Source organism: Venturia canescens, chromosome 10, assembly GCF_019457755.1.
Source record: "Venturia canescens isolate UGA chromosome 10, ASM1945775v1, whole genome shotgun sequence".
In the NCBI taxonomy this organism is placed as follows: Eukaryota; Metazoa; Arthropoda; class Insecta; order Hymenoptera; family Ichneumonidae; genus Venturia; species Venturia canescens.
This window is the reverse complement of record NC_057430.1, coordinates 8,940,975-8,960,873: the sequence shown is the minus strand read 5'-3', so window position 1 is coordinate 8,960,873 and position 19,899 is coordinate 8,940,975. Positions and strand designations below refer to the sequence as shown.

At 42.0% G+C, this 19,899-nt stretch overlaps 2 protein-coding genes across 5 annotated transcripts in view; one reads left to right on the top strand and one right to left on the bottom strand.

Annotated features, from left to right (window-relative positions):
- hiw (highwire) overlaps positions 1 to 19,899 on the top strand; it is a 199,817-nt gene that overhangs the window by 160,648 nt on the left and 19,270 nt on the right. The gene's annotated exons all lie outside the window — the stretch shown is intronic.
- On the bottom strand, positions 1,282 to 19,693 carry LOC122417357 (uncharacterized). 2 transcript variants are annotated; one of them, XM_043430804.1, is made up of 5 exons: positions 18,821 to 19,693; positions 4,275 to 4,694; positions 3,895 to 4,187; positions 2,182 to 3,761; positions 1,282 to 2,079 (listed from the first exon to the last, which is right to left on the bottom strand). In XM_043430804.1, exons 1-5 carry the CDS (start codon positions 19,106 to 19,108, stop codon positions 1,931 to 1,933), a joined length of 2,730 nt encoding a protein of 909 aa, XP_043286739.1. In that variant the 5' UTR covers positions 19,109 to 19,693; the 3' UTR covers positions 1,282 to 1,930. The 2 variants fall into 2 exon arrangements, with proteins under 2 accessions (XP_043286739.1, XP_043286738.1); XM_043430803.1 differs by having other exon boundaries at positions 1,282 to 3,761.

Here is a 19,899-nt window from a genome sequence, read left to right as displayed (position 1 = left end):
TAAAACGTTCTGACAGGTACACACCGATATACCCGAGTTGTAACTCGATATGACGAATCACCGTGTGTAGAATGACGTCTCGTCGACACGTTTCTCTGTTTCTTTTTACAACAAGGAGAAAAGAACTCGAACGTCACAGCCTGGTAATCGGACTCTCCAACGGGGCTGAACGAATTTCATCGTAGATATTATAGGAAATTATTTTGTAGGAGTAATTAAAATCAATGACCATTTTTAATATTCCATTTGATTTTATCAAGCTACGGGGTCTCGAGTTTAGAATAACCTCAAAATGATTCCAGAGTTTACGATTATTTTATAGAAATGAAGAAAAAAAACGGTTTTCATTATTTCGCTGATCAACGAAGAGAAGTGATGAAATCTCATAAAAAACACGAAGTTGTAGTTTGAGATGTTTGGCGTTGTGAAAGAAAAAGTCCGGGAGGGGGGGATAAACGTGAAGGGAACAGCTGCGAGGCAGACCTCACCGTGTCTTCTCTCATCGTGGTTGTCGTCGTCTTCGCGGCTAGCCGTTACAAGCTCTATTTGCTTGTGTTGCATTCTTTACGAAATAGTTTTCAGTCCCCGTTACCGTGGCGCATCCTCGTCGTCTCCTTCGTCCGCTGTCTCCGTTTGGAGCGTGGATCGTTTTATAGTTGAGTCTTTGTCGGAAACACGCCCCCCAAAACCGAGATGGGCCAGGGTTCAAGAATATCTCTGGGTTTGTTGAGGTTTCCGTCGCCCTGAATGCACTCCGTTCGTCCAGGGCTTTCAACATATTTCTCCTCCCCGCGGAAATGAAGTTTCGCTCTTTCTTTGTGCGAGTGTATTTGCTCCGGTTGACGGACGGAAAGATAATTTTGCTTGAAAAATCGTGCTCCACTGGTGAAGAAATCTTTGTAAGAGATGGAAAAACGTATTTGTCAATAAAGATGCGTTTGGACAGTATCCGTCGCCGGGAGAATCCCGTAGATAGAAATTTCCGATTGTTTTTTTTTTTTTTTTTCATGCCTTGAAAAGACGTATAGACAAGGGCGGAGAGAAACGTTAAAAAGATGCTATTTCCGTCAGCCCTTTGGCTGAAAATAAAAGCGCTCGAATTATGTCTACCGTGTGCGCATTTATATATAGGACATATCCGCATAAACTACATTTGAACTTCCACCAACGAGAGCTCGTGTGTAACAGTGAAGGCTCAGACGCATTCGCTTTAGGGAAATAGGAAGTGTCTAAGGTCGAGGTGACGGGGACGTGATGAATCAATGAAACTCCAATGCGACGCATTTTCAACTCTTTTTTTTTCATTTCTTCATTGCGACGAATGCGCACGCTATTCTTTAATCATACATAGCAAATATATATAGATATAATAATAGTAATGTATGTACAATATACATAATGAGATGGAGGTTCTTGCTTCGCAGTTCTTTAATATCGTAATATTTCGTTTCGTTTGCCAACAAAGAGAATACGTATACAGAATTTTTATATATATATATGTATATTTATGTATATGGAGTGCAAAAACGAGAGACCAACAGTCGCTCGTGACTGCATCTGACTCACCCGCGACTCACCACTTCCACTCGAACTTGTTGCTTTTTTCATTCGTTTGTGGCAAAAATAAACGATAGTAAAAAAAAAACGTCTATGCACTGGCGAATATTTACAATGGTGGTTCCATATACGTATCTGGAAATCAATTCCTGACTAATGATATTAACAATCGTTCATCTAGATACTGAAACGAATTTCAAAATCCTGAATGTGGAGTCGTAAAGATCGAGATTCTTCGTATTCTTCTCGTCGGATATCTCGAGGAACATAATCAATTTTCTTCTTTCACACTCGATATATATATAAAAAAAAAAACAATCTTCATCTTCAAATCGTATCACAGACAAGCGGCTGAAGGGTGCAACAGTGAATTTCACGCCCTCGCCGAATTAACATCTCGGACGGTGTCATCCTGATCGGGCTTGGTCGGCAGTGGTCTGTTGGCCATTTTGCTTATTTGACACGTGGATGTCTGGGGTTCTGGAAGTTCTGAATAGAGATGGGTCGTCGCGTCCGTAGGATCTGTGTACTCACATAACAATGAATTAACCGGCCTCTTGTTGCTTATTTTCGTCGCTCCAAGAATACTCTCGCCAAGAGCTTTCAAAAAACTGAGAGGCCTACCCTGCTGGTTCTTGTTGTTCGATTGGTTGTCCTCGCGCGAGCGGTTGGGACTCGAATCGTCGAGCTTGAGGTCAGCATACTCGCTGAGACTCATAGGATCGGCGTACTTTCGCTCCTGAAGATTGTCCTTGTTGATTAGGTGGTCGTTGACGACGTCTGGTGGCAGAGGGAGAGGTGCTCTTCCAGCTAAAGTGGCCAGAATCGGTTGGGTTAACCTACTGGTACTTGGAACCGTTTCGTCACCTGGCAATTCAGCGTACAAATGATTCTGATCCAACGTTCTCTGGTCCCTTGGTTCTGTGTATTCGGCAATGGGTGGTCTGGTTCTCGGGTTAGTGGGTAAAAGCCTCTCGAGCGACGGGACTCTCGTTCCAACGTTCACAGAAGGCTTCGTATTTCCTCTCTGCCTTCTCGTTCTCGGTCCAATCACATCGTAAGCGTTCTCGTCCTCGTGGTTCGAGGTTACACCTCGATCATTATTGTTGTTGCAACTTTCTTCGACTTTGATGAGATCATAAAGATGTTCTATCATGTCACGTGCCTGACTGTAATTGTCCGGATCGTTGAGCCTCTCCCGTAAATCTCGGAGATACTCTTCGGTCAATTCTTCCGGCAGTGTCTGGGTGGCTTTGTTCTCGGTATAGGCGTAAGCTTCTGGATCGAAAGCCTCATCCTCGAGAGCCTCGGTCTCGGGTGGATCCACCTCGAGGACTCGAGTCTCCGGTCGTAAACCGGCGTACTCGTGAACGCTCATTCTCGATATTGATCTCGCGGACGTCGCCACGGCCATTCCACTGCTCGGCGATAGCCACGAACTCGCTATGTTCATCAACGGGCCAGATGTCAATTTGGGACAAACCCCACGGCGTCTCATGTAGATTACACCGGAAGTCAGGATTATCGCTACGATCGCGAACACCGCTGCTATGCATATAACCACTATTATTCTCTTTTCTCGTTCCAATTGTTCCGTATCGCTCATCTCGACGTCGAAGTAACTGTTTTGACGCGGATAAATATGAGGACCGACGCTCGGTGGACTCACGCTCGGCTGAGGCTTCGCCGACGGTTCTTTGCAAGTTATATCCCCATCCGGCTGGCATATCACGCTCGTGTAATTCCGCATCGATAGATAACCCTGCGGTATTTTGAAGCATCTTTCCAGCCATTCACCGGCGACGCAATAACTCGAATCCATCATCCAAGCCGTCGATGTGTTACTCCCCGTCACTTTCCTCATCCATTCGTCCAACAAACAAGTGCATGGCTCTTCGAAATAATTGTTGCCAACGTGGGCGGTATTGACTCGTTGACTTACCGACGCGAATCTCAGTGCACCTGGCTCCGATTTATTCACCCTATTGCCCGTAAATGAAAACTCCAAATTCGGTGCTCTCGTCGCCACGACGCCTGCTGATATCGCGTCTTTTTCCAACAGTAGGAAGAGATTGTGATCTATTGCGATTCGGTTCCACTGCCTTAATACTATCGAATTCGTTTTCACGTTGTGAAACTCGTTGTTGTTGAATGTCACCGTTGCCACCGAAACGTCTATTGCTTCTGGCTCAATCTCGTTCAATCTATAAATCGATAAATACGCGATAACGTCTATTAACTTCAGAGCCAAGGAACGCTCTCAAGTATTTCATTCCTCTATCAAAGAGTAGCAGCTAGTTTATATTTTAAACGCAAACCATTTTCCACTTTACTCACCTGGAATACTGTATCGTGAAGTTGTCGAAAGCAGCTTGAAATGCCCCACTCCTCATTGTCCGGACTCTGACATCCACCAGTTCGAAATTCCGAACGAGCGTTCGACCGCTGAAAGCTCCATTTTCAATTTCGAAAATAGACGCGTTGCTTATCATGATGCTGAGTATGGTCACTGCGCAAAAGGCATCCTTTTTAATGACCCTTGTCCACACGTCGTCCATTCGTACTTCGGCTGCGGCTGATGGAAACACTGAACTTGGCAACTCCGGGATTTTCACGCTTTGGAACATAATCTAATCGAAAAATAATTCAATTACTTCGTTAATACGGAATCATTGGACGATAATCAATTATTTTTCGGTCTTTAACTTTGCAGTCACCTTAGTCGCTGGTCCATGACGTCCGTGCGGAGGTGCCTCGAACTTGAACGCGTTGCTTGAAAGATCGAGGGTCATAACATCCTTGACGGATATCTTGAGTAGCCAGGAAAACGCGTTTGGCTTAATCTCTACGTGTTTGCAACGAGATATAGCGACGCTTAAAGTGCCACGAGCGTTTTTGAATGCGTGAGACTCGAGCACGACCCTGTTGCACTCGGAGACCTCGAGGAGAGGATTCGGTCCAGTAATGTTGTGGAATGCCTGACGTTTTGCCACGAAATTATGAATTCCGCTTACGTGCACGCGCTTCAATTGTTCACCACCGGTAAATGCACCAGCATGAATCTTCAACTCTCGACAGTGCGAAACCTCGACCTCCAAAGCATCTGCCGGAATCGCTCCTTCGCGAAGTTCGATGTCCTGAAATGAGTTTACAAAAAACTTTTACAAATGCACACTTCATTGCCGAATAAAAATTCTCTGATTATTCTGTCCATTTCTCCCCGTTTAATAGTATGCAATTTCGTTCAAAGCTCGCTTTATGTGCAGATGCACAAATATCTGTATACTCGATGTTCCTCTAACCTTTTGTGGCATAACAAAGTAATGTGATAGGAAACATTTTGCATTCGATTACAGCGATGTTGTGGTTATTTCAAGCGATGAAAAATTAATCCACGTCGTACTCCACAAAGTAAAATCGCCTCCAGCGTCTCATCTTTGAGCTCGTTTTATTAATCTCGTGTAGTTACCACTCCATAGACACGCGTCTAAAAGAAAACCCCACTTCTCTCCATCTCTCTCTCTCTCTCTCTTTGCGTTTGTGGTCACACCTTTTCGTTGCGTAATCCCTCTTTGCCTGCTAAAGACACGCAGGAAGAGAGAGAGAGGGAGAGAGCAAGCGAGGAAGAAGGAGCGAGACCACATCTACAGAGCACTAAATCCACTCTGTGACTCGACTCACGTTCCCTAAGCGCAATTATTATCTCATATATAATCGTGTCTCTAGCCGTTTGTGTATCTTTCCCGACGGAAATGAGAAGAGAGTGAGATAATAGTATTCTAACTATACGATTCGAAAGAAATGTCGTGTTTTTGAATGTATTCGATAAACTCCATACAGGTTCTTGTTACAAAAATGTATTGTGTTATTGTTTCGCATGGTCGTGCTAAAAGATGATACAAACGAATGGAAAGTACTAATGGCTACACAGATTCCTTTTTTTATGGTCTATTAATATTATAAAACAATCAAACTAGCTGATCTATGAAAATGAAGTCTGCAATTAGTATGAAAATAACGTGATTGCCCAATTGATCGACCATCAAGGGGGGAAACGATTCACCGCTTATTCGTCGTTACTTCTTAATTTCCTATATTTTTGAGAGTTCTCTCTGAATTGCTAAAAATTCAGTAATTCAACTTTTGCAAAAAACAGCACGTAACGATCGAATGGGTGGAAAACAAATTTCACAAATTTTCGTTCTCTGTTTAATAAAGATTTGAAATAGGTCAGACTCATACGAATTCATTATATTGTCGAAATGAGATCCAGGGATCCCAACTTCGAGTGTGCATTGGGCTAGAATTTATACAGTCGTCTTCGTGTATCATGTAACAAAGAAGCCGATCCTACGTGCACCGACAACAATCTTATTGATTCAGGGCGACAGTCTTATAATCCTTCAACAACTTCTGCTTTTTTACGCGGCTTCGTTCATTCACATACATTTGCATGAAGTTGTAACGATTCGCTACCGTGGACTTGCTCATATTTTCAAACTACGCTCAATCAAACGATGCAGTTAGTGACAATAAAAAAAACTAAATTTTTTTTCTCCACTTGAATGAAATATTCTCACTGTGTAGTCGTAGAAGCTTCAATTATTTTTCTCCCCTCACATCGTGTAACCCACACTTTGCTCTCGCTAATCGAAAAAATAAACATTCTTTCGTGAAGGAGGAACGCGACCATGGTGAGGAAAGCATTTTTGTTCCAAAGAACACGCAAAGTTTTTTCCCTCGGTATGAAATTCATACAAACTTTGTTAGAAAACGGGGAGGAACTCGTGCAACATCTCGGAAATGTTTGACACTTCCAGACCCACGAGGGGAAAAAAGGGAATGAAAATATCGTTTACCGAATGTAAAGGCGAAATGAGAATTCTCATTTTATCTCCATTCCGTTTTTGGTACCAAAAGTACGAACGAAATATTAAAGCTGCTCGAATTTTTCATGAGTGCACGCGAGCACTCTTCCACATTCAGATCGCACATAATTTCATTTTTTCGCGGTGTTTATAACCCCGTTAAATGTTGCGAGCTACCATAAAATTCATCATATGTTCCCTGCCCGGAATTCGCTTCTGCACGTGGTGATCAGACGAAATATATTCGCCCGTGAAGATCCGATTTTGCGAATCAAGCTGCGGTTACGCTTCTAGGACAGGTTTCTCGAGACACCCACGTGAAGAAACCTGAACCAGGCGACTATGAATCTCGTAGGTGAGCCAGAGTATCCATTTCGTCTTGTTTGCCATTGGATGAAAAGCATCGCGCTGCCGTGCTCGCTAAGAATCGCCTGGTGCGTAACGGAATAGCTCGATTTACAGCGCGAAAGACCAGGCAGGTTTGCCTTGAGAGAAACTCCGTACATTCTCGATCATCTTGAGCCCCAGTGAAATAACTATCGATTTACCATTCGTTATCTCTATTTTAACGAGCTATATTTCGTTTCATGTTTTTACGACAAAACCCACGGCGTTCGCAGCCTCTTCGTAACATTTTTATATTCTCGTGTACGAATCTTTTTGTACGGTTAAAATTACGGAACTCTTTCATGCTTTGAAACTTCTTAAATCGGCGCCGTAAACCTTCGGACGATCCTTAAAACCTAATTATCTGTGAAACATTGACACAAAACGTCAACTACATTTATTTTATCAATCTTTCAGCTTTTGTCACTCGAAATCTTTATTTGTTATCTTCCTAGTTTTTGTAACCTCGATTCGAGCGACTCCGTGATTTTCGGATGAAGAGAATTTTATCCTTTTAACGATAAAAACGTTTAGGCTAACTTTAAACGTGGATTTGTTAAATTCCAAGAGAGATGTTAGAATTGAAGATAATTTTTCGGAGTTCTGAGGGCTACCGATGAATGACTAAGAGGAGAGAAAACTCGCAAGTGTCTCAATCTCTTTCTCGCAGTTGCTCGTATCGTATTCTCCATTTTTTCGTCTTTTAACTCATCTTGGGTTCTCGGAGTGTAAGTGGGGAAAAAGGAAAAAGAGAAAGAGAGAGAGAGGAGACAACGCAGACTCCTCGAGATTCCTCTTGCACTCCCGATCTCTTTCACCGCGTTCGAGAGAAACATACAGAATGAGTCAGGGTTGTTGGGGAGGTCCGAAGTGGGATAACGCCTCGGGAGATTGCGCCCATTCTATTTTTGCACTTTTCTTCTCGAGCCGTGTCCCAGCACAAAGAAGATCATCTCGCGGGTGCGATATTGCCAGCTTCATCGTCGTCAGGTTGTGGGGGTTGTTCATCACGGCACTTTCATAAAGTTCGTGCGTTATTAACCTTCGCTTTGTCGTGCTCATCGAACTCTACAAAATTTATGAAAAACTCAAAATCCACAAATGTAACTCATCGTGTGTATGGCGAGATTTTTTTCCACTTTTCGACAAACATTCCATTCTATTCGGATCGAGGGTTCGTTCACCCGAAAATTAAAGAACTGTTCCCTCCGCCGTTCACTCTGTCATAAATGGAAAGAATATCCACAATAAAGAATGTTCACCGACGAATTATGTACATAACGATAATGGAGAGGAAACTAAGATAGATTAGATAAAGAAAAAAAAGTGAAGGTTGGAATTTCCGATGGAAACTTGCGAAAAAAATCATCAAGAATATACGTGAACCAAACGTTTAGTCACAGATTCTCTTTTGTAATATGTGAATTTTCACGAAACAGGGAGCATCGAGGCGTAAAGCAGGGACGAAAAGAGCAATATAATGTTACACGTATTAGGGATCGACAGAAACGACATTGCGGGCATATATATCTGTATTCATTTGCTTAATGCTTCAGAGCAGAGATTTCCACACCCCTTCAGGGTTTCTTTGCCGTAATATATGCCCCAACACTCCAGGGTTCCTTTACAGATGGCTTGAGTGTCACGAACCCTGAACAGACCCCGCCGTCATCGATGGTCTATCCCCAAGAAGTGCATAACAGAATCTGAGAGCACGAACTCCCTAAACGAGTCGAAAAAACGCTTCGCTATATCTATACCGTAGGCTTCAGGGATTTTGAAACTATCATCTTCCCACGACCCCGAAGTTATATTTAATAGACTCCTTTTACAGAGGGCTGATATTGTATAGTCGGAAAGTCGAGGATGCCTTTTCACAATCTTTAATCCAATGTAAAGTCATGAAAAAGCAAATCAGTGGATCATGATCGTAGATGCCTGCCACTCGACCAGTTATGTTTTTCAGCTCTTAGATTCAATTTTTTTCTTTTTTAAACTTTTTCGTTGTACCGAGTTGCATTTTCACCATCAACAGTAATCGATCTCTCACTAAAGTTAGTTTTTATTTCTGCCTTTTACTGGTTCGCAGGAACCCGTAGAGGATTACTGTTACGCGAAAATCGTACAAAGTTCAACTCGTAAATTAAAACCTCGCTAACGTTAGTCGGTCCTTTAGCAATGAACAGAGTTTTATGCCAAGTTCCTCGCAGTATCGCTCTCAGTATTTCGTTAGCGGAGCGTCTCGTAACGAGCCTATTCGGACGTTGCGATAGCGAGGACTGTGCGTTCACAAATACACCGTTATCTCGATGATTCAGTTCCTCCAGTAGAATTCGTCGCCGAGTGAGAAAACTTGGAGGAAATCAACGAGAAAAAAAGGGACGAACGACGGTCAGTAAAATTCGCATTCTTGAAACAAATGGCAAAGACATTTGAAATGAAAACTGTAAAAGCCTCGCTTAAAGTTAGGAAACAAACGAAATGACTTTATAAAATACGAATACAGTTTTCTGGTATTATACAAAGCTTCATCCTTTTCTTCGGAATAACTAAAATTTTGCGTCCGAATCGTTCTATGAGCAGATGAAAGTGGTATTAAATTATTCGTAAATATAAATTCAAAGACGGATGTTGTTTTGTCTTGAATTTTGAATTACTGGGAAACAAGAAGCGACTTTCATTGGCCATCAAACGGATTATCCAAGCCTCTTCGGACTTCGGTCTTCTCCTTTCGGTGAAGTTAAAGAGAAGAGGATCTCTCGAGCTATTACGGTCCCTTGAGCTGTGGAGAGACAAAGACTCAAAGAAAAGACTCAAGCTTACAAGCCTCTCAAAATCTGCCCGGGTTTCACGGCCAGACTGCTACTTTTCTATCTTCTTTTCTCACATTTCGTAGCTCGCTGAGCTTCCGTGGATTCCACTAGGAAAGCCTGACCCTGATCGAACTCGTGAAAGAGAGAGAGAGAGAAAATATGCTGCGGAGGCTAAAAAGAAAACTTAACGAGGGGAACAGCACTTCGGGATCGTGAGTCTCGTGCGCGACCTCTCTTGCTCCTCCAGGGAAATAACCGAAGAAAACTCATTCACCTATAAGCAAAACACACCGGACTTTTGTCTTTTTCTCACTTTCAAGGGTATCTGGGCTCCACATTATCGCGATTAGACTTTCGTTCCATTAAAAAGTCGTTTCTTTTGCTATTGCCGCATTCAGGAAAACATTCTCAAAAAACTGATGACTTTTTTAATGCTCGTATTCACGAAGAAATTATTTGAAAAATGGTTAGTCGACTCGTAAACTTTCATCACAATAATCGCATTGACGATTTCGAAAAAACTTTCCACACTCGAAATACGGATATGAAGATATTAAGAATGAATAAAATGAAATCGTCATAGTAGCGCGTTGACGGGAAATGTTCTAAAAATATTTCTTCCATGAATTTGAAACCGAAATTGTCGTAGAAAATTCTCGTCGGTTTTAATGAAAACGTCCGCGCGATGTCAGGACATTGGACGAAAACTCGCCATTTCTCAATTTCGCACGTCCAAGACGTTCTCGCTCTCTTCATATTTCTCTCCGACCATCTCTCGAGGGCACGAGAACCGTACGAGAGTTCACGAGTTCATCCCCTCGTGACACCACAAAGCCCAAGACTTTCCGGAAGTTAATACACGCGACATTGTCTCACTCTCACTCCCTTGCAGCTTAGTTTTAATGCGAGGAATTGCTGGTTGGTTCATAGTTGCACGCAAGCCGCGCCTCTGCTTCCCCTCGGCGCGTTGTCAACCCCCCTCGCTCTTTTTCTCTCTTTCCCTCATTCCTTGAGTTGCAATAAAAGACTCTGCTGCAGCAACGTATGTACATAAAATCCGTTCCGTGTCGAATATTTTCTTCGCACAGCTGAACACTAAATCATCTCCACGCCCAAATTCCCCGCATTAAAAAACAGAATTTTTCAAATTTTCATTGATTTTTCTTCATTCCCTGCATCTGCACGATGAATTACCAAAAAAAGTGGTGAAAGTCATTTAGTACCGTAATTTCTCACAATAATCATTATATTCCTCTTTCCCAAATTAATAGGTTCACTAAATTATAGTTGGGTTGCGACTATTTCATCTTGCCATGGACGCCCCATAGGGGCCCAAATCGATCGTCAACTACAGAAAGGTCAAACCCCGAGTATTGAGACCCGTTTAATTGAACTTTTCAGGGCCTTCTGATTCTGATGCGCTAGGGGAGCATAGAGATCGTGGCTTTCGCTAGTTTGATGCCCTCTTCTCGTGCGGGCGTGTCATGGCACCGACGCTCATGCTATATTATATGGTGAGCGAGACACGAGAACCGGGAACGTGCAGTTCAACATATGTGTGCACCGCGTCTACATATGTGAAATCCCCTCGTGAATCGCTCTGGATCTCCATTGGTGGTGAGCGTATACACACGGTCCCGCGATAATTCGGTTAATTGGAATGCAGAGAGACAACGAGAAGAAAAGATAAAGAGAGAGGGAGAGAGAGAATACGTGCGCATTAACAGCGGAGCACCCCCGCTGCGTATAATTTTTTCTTTTTTTCTCCCCGAGGACCAGCTAATGCCCGTTCATCGTAGAACGCAATTTTCCGAGTGCAACTCAGAGCAAACGTTAAAGTTACAAATTCAGGATGCTACGCGACCTCACTGGGTACTTTCTGGCCTTTCAGCACCAAAATAGATATGCGTGTCTGTATATTTATAGCTAAACTTATTGTGCATCTCTTTGTTTACGTCACAAATTAAAATTAACTTTTCAGTAAAAATATATCATTTTTAGGGCAAATCGCACGATTGAAATCCTCCAGGGCTCACACGAGAATCCTTTGTAATGTATTTTTTTAGAGAGACTTGATATTCTCAAGATTTCGACGAGCTGAAAGAACGATTCGGAGGATTTTCACAAAAAAAATTTCCTAGTGCGTGACGCCAACCCCTGATAATAGAAAATAGTGTTAATTCACCGAGTCAAAGGCCTCCCGTCAATCCGAGCATATTAAAACACGTGACAAAAAACATTCTCTGAAATGCCGGTCGAGATCTCTTCGCGTTAAAAAAGGCGAGTAAAAGGACCCCCTCAAAGAAGCTGACTGAGGTCGAGGTCTTGAATCTTGCAAGGCCACAGTAGCTCTCTTGTATCGAATCCGTTGCTGCTCTCATTCGTAGGACCACTCTTTTTTCTTAGCTTTTACTTTTCTCGTCTACGAGGCTACAAGTGTAGATCGCTAATGATCCAGTCTTCTTGTCAGTAAGATAAACGTGTGGAAAATAAAAAGAAAAAATGCCTGCATTCTCTCTCAAAAGATTTCTCCAACTTGGAATATTTTATCTCTCGGCGTGCTGTAACGTCGACTATTCTCAAACATGTTAACGTATTCCTGTAGAGTGCGTGACTAATGCATCGCTCGAGATGTTACGTAGCCTCGAGGGCATTTAGACACGCGTATCGGAATATATATTCTATTGAACTTAAGGGCGTAACCATCGAGGTTTCGAATGTTGGATTCAATTAATTGCAAACTTGTGTTGCATGCAATTTTTTTGTCGGTGGAGGCGCTTCGAAAACTTGGAGGTCAACTTCGTTTTTTCAAATGGAATGCTATATTTTTTATAGTGCAGTATAGTAGAGTATCAAATTCTGAGTAAAAAAGTATAGACCTTTATTAGCCCTCGAGTCAATGGTTAACGAGTAATTTCACTTTATTACTTTAAATGTTTCTTCGCGCTATGTCACGTTCCCTCCACCTCCAAATCTTCGAAGCGTCTCCACCTATAAAAAAATGAATGCACTACATAATGTAGCTTTTTAAATCATTTGAACTTTTGTATATAGAACATTTTTTCGTGCAACGCATATTTTGGTCGTAAAACAGGTGCACACGTTGCGTGGACCACCCTGTATATTTAATATATCTAAATACAACCGTAGAATTGATTGTCCTTTGAGAGGTCCTTTGAGGTAGAAATGAGCTTCATAAACCGGGGCAGTTACGCCCTTCGGAGGTGCACAGACACGTGCGCACATTGCCGTATGCATTAGTGCACGCATGCTCTTTCTATTAGAACAGTCAATAAAGCCAACGAGTTGATACGCTCGACCGTACACTCGATTCGAGACTCGCCAGAGATTGCGACACTTCCTTTCTACGAGTCTCACCAACGTCCAGCAGTTTGCATTTTTTAAAATTTTCTATGTCGCCTTCCACAGAGTTTTATAATCACGATTCCAAGGCTCTTGGTGGCACTTCGTCATCAATGGTTACCGATTGAATTCACATTCTCGTTGCTATTGTCATTGGCAATGAATACGCTGCTGTTTGTTTAGCGCCGTTGGTGAAATAATTCATGAGATTACTGAGCGACAGTGCGAGCCAATGAATCCCATTGACATACGATACTTTTTTTTCATTTCTGTCATTTGATAAACGATATTGTATGTCGTTGATTAAAATCGAATATTCACGATGCATTCACGATGCACCCGTTTGAAATCTAGTCATTTTTTCTCACTCTCCATCTTTTTCTTCGTCTCTCTCTCTCTCTCTCTTTAGGATACTGTACGATTAGAGTATATACTTCCGTCCAACCGTTTCGATACCTCACTCTCGCCATTTCGAGAACACGACACGCTGCATATATTTATTGATATATACATGCGTTTATTCACTTCCCATATCCACACGTTCACGTGAAAGCCATCCACCAATGAGCTCATAATTCGAGAGAAAACGTAGCCCAGAAATTCGTGATCATTCTGGATCGTGTGTTACGGTAGAGGGCCTGAAATTTCTCGTGGGTTTATCACTCAGTCGAAACGCCCCTTCGCAGGGATTCCGGAGCTTTTGATGCCGAGAACTAGGGTCGAAAAACGAAACGACTGTTTTATATTTATATGCCTCGTAATAGTTCACAGAAAATATAATTCCACCGATCTCAAGCATTGAGCAACGTGGAATATTTACACAGCAGCAGCAAGCGAAAATTGAAAGGAAAAAGCGAAATGACATTCCGTCGAAGTCATACGTTTCCTGTTGAAAGATAAATAATATGAATGTGCTGTAGTACGACGGTAGAGTTTTCGAGATCTCCCAACTTGATAACACATCACAACGAATTACGTCCTCCCAACCGAGCCTTGAAATCGCCCGATATGAAGATAACTAGATAACGAGAGTATGCACGAAGCGAAAAAAATTATTGAGAAATTCGCACGTGATTGAGGCTAAACCCATTAAACTCGTGTTCTCGAGATCTCGACATTAGAAACAAAGTGAGAAAAAAGTGTATTGAATGAAAATGGAAGGCGTGAAATATAACGTTTGAAATAAACTTTCGTACAGGCAGTAAATTCCAATGATTCGGCAGAGTTGAAATTCATTTATAACGGCATGAAATATTAGTGAACTCGAAGACGAAATCTGTGCTCGTTTGAGTTTCGTCGTTTATTTGAATTAAGAAATTTAAACGTATGTGAAGTAGACAAATTGTCGAGTGTAACCCGCATGGAAGAGAACAGACTATCAACGCCGGGCACACATCGAACGAATTCTACACTGAAGAGAGATAGAGGAAGGATGATATTCGTCGAGAGTTATCCACCTCCTGTTGAAAGGGGCCTATTGTTAATAGATTGAGTCGAAAGACCACTCTCGACGACGATATAACATTCTGCTCGCTCTCCGAGAGCTCTCCTTATCCGCTATACATATTATATATATACAATTATAAAAGCTGTTATAACGGTCACCTACTCCTCGATTTTCCTCTCGATCCGTATACTCTGGAAATAGCTTTAATTTCCGTTTTATTTACTCAAGAGTATTGCAGAATCCGGGTCCATTATTAAATCTTTTGACAAAATCTACCTGCATAAAAAATCAATTAATTACAAAGTTCCGGTACAGAGTTGATCGAATATTAGCTAACCGAATGGTGGGCATTTGACGAGAATTTAGACCACCAGCAGAAATCATGCATTTATTAATCGAACGAAACCTGAGATATTTGTATTCAATTTTTTTCTCGTTTTTCTCATGCTGCTCATTCCCTCCGCTCAGGCGAACCTGCAATGCTTCAGGTCAATGACTCGTCACTTGCACGGAGAATAACACTGAGAAAAAGATTCATAGATCGTGTTACACATACAGGCGAACTGACGAATCGAAACGATTCGGTTTCGAGCGAAGGCTCACCACTTTCTTTTTCTTTGTCCACTGTCTTTTTTCCTTCATTTCTCTCACTCAACGACACGCGAAGGCTCTCGTATACATGTGCTTGATAAGATCATCAATTCGATGAGGTTGTATCGAGAGCGAGAAAGATAGAGAAAGGGAAGACCAGACGAGACCCAGAGACGAGCCGGATGATAAATATCGAGAACGCCGTCGTGCTCGGAGTAACAATTGTGCAGGCCACGACTCTTCTTGTCACGTCGAATCTCTTCTCATTTTCTCTGTCTCGTTCTTCAGCCTCGAATATGCATATAGATTGACTGAGAATGAGAAGGTCGTAATTCGCACCCTCTTTGATTCGAGTAACGTTCTCCGGGCCCTTTTGACGCTGAGCTTTTGCGTGCGTTCGCATACATGTAGATTCATCCTCGACGTACAATCGTACCCCTTCGACCGGAAGTCGATGTTCGCCGGAAGCCCCCGTCTGCGAGCTCCTCCAGAGCGAGAATTCTACACGCTCGTCCATGAGAACGAGAATTTTCGTGGCTCAACTGCTGATTAAATTTGAAAGGTAAACTCCCAGGTTCGGCACACAAGCGTGTCGGTGACACGTTGTTTTACAAAGGGGGATACAAAATACAAATTCTGTTTCGGAAAGGAAATTATAAATAGTCGCTGCTCCTTTCACCTCCATCGTGCATGAAAATTCACTTCGTTAATGAAACTTTCGGACAAAGTGAAACACGTGTTTCCGTGTCGTTACAAAAGTTCAACAATTCGACGTTATAACTAATTGTATTGCTTCGACGTTCCTCGATGAATTTGGTACGGAATTAAACAGAAGAATTTTCGTTCGAGCGTTGGTCATTTTTCTTTTACTAATTTAGTAAAACGCTATCTCGTTATCTTTAAAATCTCGCACTCCGTATTTATATTCACTCTGAACACGATGACTCGAAACTCATTTTAAATAATATGATGCTGATGGTTATAGCATGGCGACGACGATGATGATGATGATAATGGTGGTGGTGGTGACGGTGTCGGCTTGGGTTCAAATGGAATCAACGATGCCGGAATGATAAGTGAGGCGTGATATGCTCACAGCATACATCGCCACGACTCGACACTCTCCGCGCGAATCTGATTCGATTAGGAAGTATATTTTTGTCTGCGTAACGAGGTCGATCGCAAAAACAATTGTCATCCAAGGAACAGACTCTCATCCTTTTTCGATCCACTCTCGTCTCTCAACGACTAATTCAAAGAGCAGCCTAAAAAATCAATCAACATTTCACTGCACCGAATAAGTTAACCCGAGTGAGAATGACATTGTCGATCAAAATCGGTGAGATTTCTCTTTGAAAGCCTAAGGGAAACGATCATTTTCCTCTGAATTCACCAGAGATCATCGATCTTCTAATCCTTTTTATTTACTAAATGAAACAAGTTTTTTAATTACCGACTGCGGTGCGTCAAAAACCTAATGATGCTAGACAATAATTTCTTGATCGGATATCGTAACAGAATTCGACACTTTCAGCTACGTTCTACGTTTTATCGGAATGAATGTACGTCAAAGCCGAATCACTGTTAGTAGAACGAGCCCCCAAATCCTTGAGCGAGATTTCATCAAGAATATGTGGAGTGAATCGCCTTGAAGCATTTTCATTTCTACATGGAGTCCACCCATTAAAATAGACCAAGATAAGTGTAAATTTTTTCACGGCCTTTCGTTCGATGTCAGCCTTTCCAGAGGTTATCACATCTGGAAAGGCTTTGGAGAATGACGAATTCATGAGAACTCGTTATACTCGCACATTTCGAGAGAATCCTCATAGATATTTAGAAAGATAGGATTCAAAAGGATATTCAGCTCACTCGAAATGTATTTTTGTGAGTCAACCAGATAAAAAGGAGCTTGGATAAATGGTCAACCCTGTCTGAAACGTGTTGAGTGGCCAGGAATTTAGAAACTTGAGCCGCTACATCGTTCAAAAAGGTCGACGTGGCAGACCTCTTAATGACTCATTTGGTGTCAGCCATAAAGCTAATTTTTATTCCGAAATAGAAATGCAGTTGATAGTTTTATAATTTATTTCGAACACTTTCACACTGGCGCACTTAGTGTAGATTATTTTCCAATGTGCGTGTGTTTGTCTTCCAAGTTTTTATATTTTTTTACTATTTTTCCATTCCCTCTGAGACATTCGCTCCAGCCGGGCACTCACTCGAACCCTTCATTCTAATTCCGTGAATATACGAATTGTATCGGGAGATAAAAGGGACAATCGATATTCCAGTAATTGAATTTAAAGCGAAAAAAAATCTATCGAGATCATCGAACGTTTGTCGACCGTATCCATGCATACATAGGATGATAGTTTGATGGGAGGAAATAATATTTCCCGTGATATTTAAACTGGACGATGTCCATCGAAGCGTGGAATTCGTTCGGAGAGTGCACCGAATGGAACGATACTGTTATTACGATATACACGCATACCTGCATCGGGCTCAGGTAATTCAAGGAAAGATCGTAAAGATGATTAATTAGTGCAAAATTCATTCCAAAATGAATGCAAATTCGTCAATAGAATGAAATTCCTCCCGGAATATTAAATCAAAGACACGCGTAATTGCTCGTTTAATTACGAGAAGAAACAAGGAATTGAAAGTTGGCTGTTGACATTCACAACTGCAGCATTATGATTCATCGGTCTCACGTTCGGAAAAAAGTAAAGAATGAAAAGATCGAGTTGCTTCGCAACAACACAATCATCACGCTCCAGCGTCGCCTGAGAGCGAGATACAAATACCAAAACACTGCAGGTGCAGATGCGAGTCTGCTCGCACAGACGACGGTTTACCTTCCTGTGGGTCGGTCCCTCGAACCATGGAAAGGGAAGATCGAGGGATCATTTTTTTCCCGACTTCCTCTCACGCCGTTTTTTGGCTGAGTACGTACAGTTTCTCACATTTTCATCGATATTTTATTCCTTTTGTGTTTATACATTGAGCCAGAGAGGTCTGAAAATACTGAGCAGCATCACGTTCTGGCTCATCCCCCTTTCTCTCTCTCTCTCTCTCTCTGGTATAATATAACCAGTTTTACCGAGAGCCAAGAGAAACTTCGCAGAGACGAATTCTCGATCGTGCTCGAGCTTCGTATACCGATGTACGTCGGAAATAACCTTGCCAAGTAATTTCTGTATGCCAGACCACATTTCTGAGTACATAGGATTACCTCCCTGGCTTTTCCTGGAGTCAGACACGTGACTATAAGACTTTATAAATCCTCAAAGGATCCGGAGCGAGCAGAAGTAGCAGAATTAACTAAATTCTTCATCAAATTACCGAAATCCGCAAATAGATCGGTGGATCGATAAATTTATTCGTTGTGCAAACGAATCGATCGTTTCGAATGAAAATGGATCGATAAATTTCATTGAGAAACCAACATTTGATCAATCCGCGAATTTGAATTTTAATTTTTCCGCATTATCGATCCGACACGGAGGATCTCGACTCAGATCTCGACTGCTTGAAATTTTTGATCGAGTACTGCTTCGAATTAATTTCGGGCGCGGATCGGAGTTGTTTGAAAATTCTATTCAGGCGTTCTCCCTCCCCTTGTCTAACGGATCTCGGATGAGCTGTAGATCGATATTGACTCGGATCTTTCTGAACTCGCGCCCGGGCTGAGAAGAGTTTCGAAATTCTTCTCATTGCATTTGAAAGGAAGGTTATAGAAAGCTGCTATTCTTCGAACGTTATACATCATCTCGATGTTTGGCATTCACCTGATAGTCGGAAAAGATGCACTTGACGTTAATCCAATGATGGGCGATGACGGTACAGTTGCAACCAAGCATAGAACATATCCCAGGTTCAGAATTTTGTCCAGCCCCTTGTACGTGACTGGGTAAAACGATGAGGCACATTATCAACACAGTCAAACAGCTTAATGTAACACAACCGAAGGGATTCAGGCCGCTCGAAGCTCTCGTGCGTCTCGTCGCCATTTTGCTCGTACCGACGAATTTCCGTCTCTTATCATTAATATTATTATTATTATTATTGATAGGCATTTGGATTTTTAGAAACGACCGTTTCGACGATTAAGTCGTCATACGAGAGTACGCGAGGCGTTAAATTTCGATGAGTCTGTGAGATCTATAGATCTCGAGGCTGATATTAATTTTCCGCGGGACAACACCAGCATTTTTTTACCATGAATTTGTCCCGAATTTGAATAACACTCAGAGTATGCTCGAAATTAAAAATGAATTTACTAAAATATCGATCCGCGATTGATCGGTGACAAATTTCGACAGCCAGATTTCCGTGGTATTAAAAAAAGCCTTATTTCTTTGATCATTCCATTTTGAATCGTTCCTTTACAAGAACGCGGACAAAAGGAACCGCTGATTTTTCACTCGCAATCTCGAGGCGGGGATCGGTATCTTCTTCTCCTCGACATCGCTGTTTTTCTTTTTCTTTATTTCTTTTCGTTTCGTTTAGGAATCTTGTTTTTCGAAGTGGATTTTATTGTGCTTACAACACGCGAACGATCGAATTTTTTTAATGCTCCTATTGAGTTTTCTCGCTCGGCTTCAACTGGTTTAACACGCTTTCGTTTTACCAGCCTTTTACACTGGCTGACGCGATCATGACGGAGGTTGCTTTCAAACTGGCAAGAGTGGCATACGATCAGAAGCCTTCGAGACCCCCACCCCTCTCTTCCGTATGTACACCCGTGTGTCTCGTCGTCGTTTCGTTCCCTCCGCGTGTGCAACCTTCTTCGGGTTCGAAAAAAAATACGTACACATATACGTACGGATACAGAAAAAAAGTAAAATGTGGATGAAAAAGTATACCG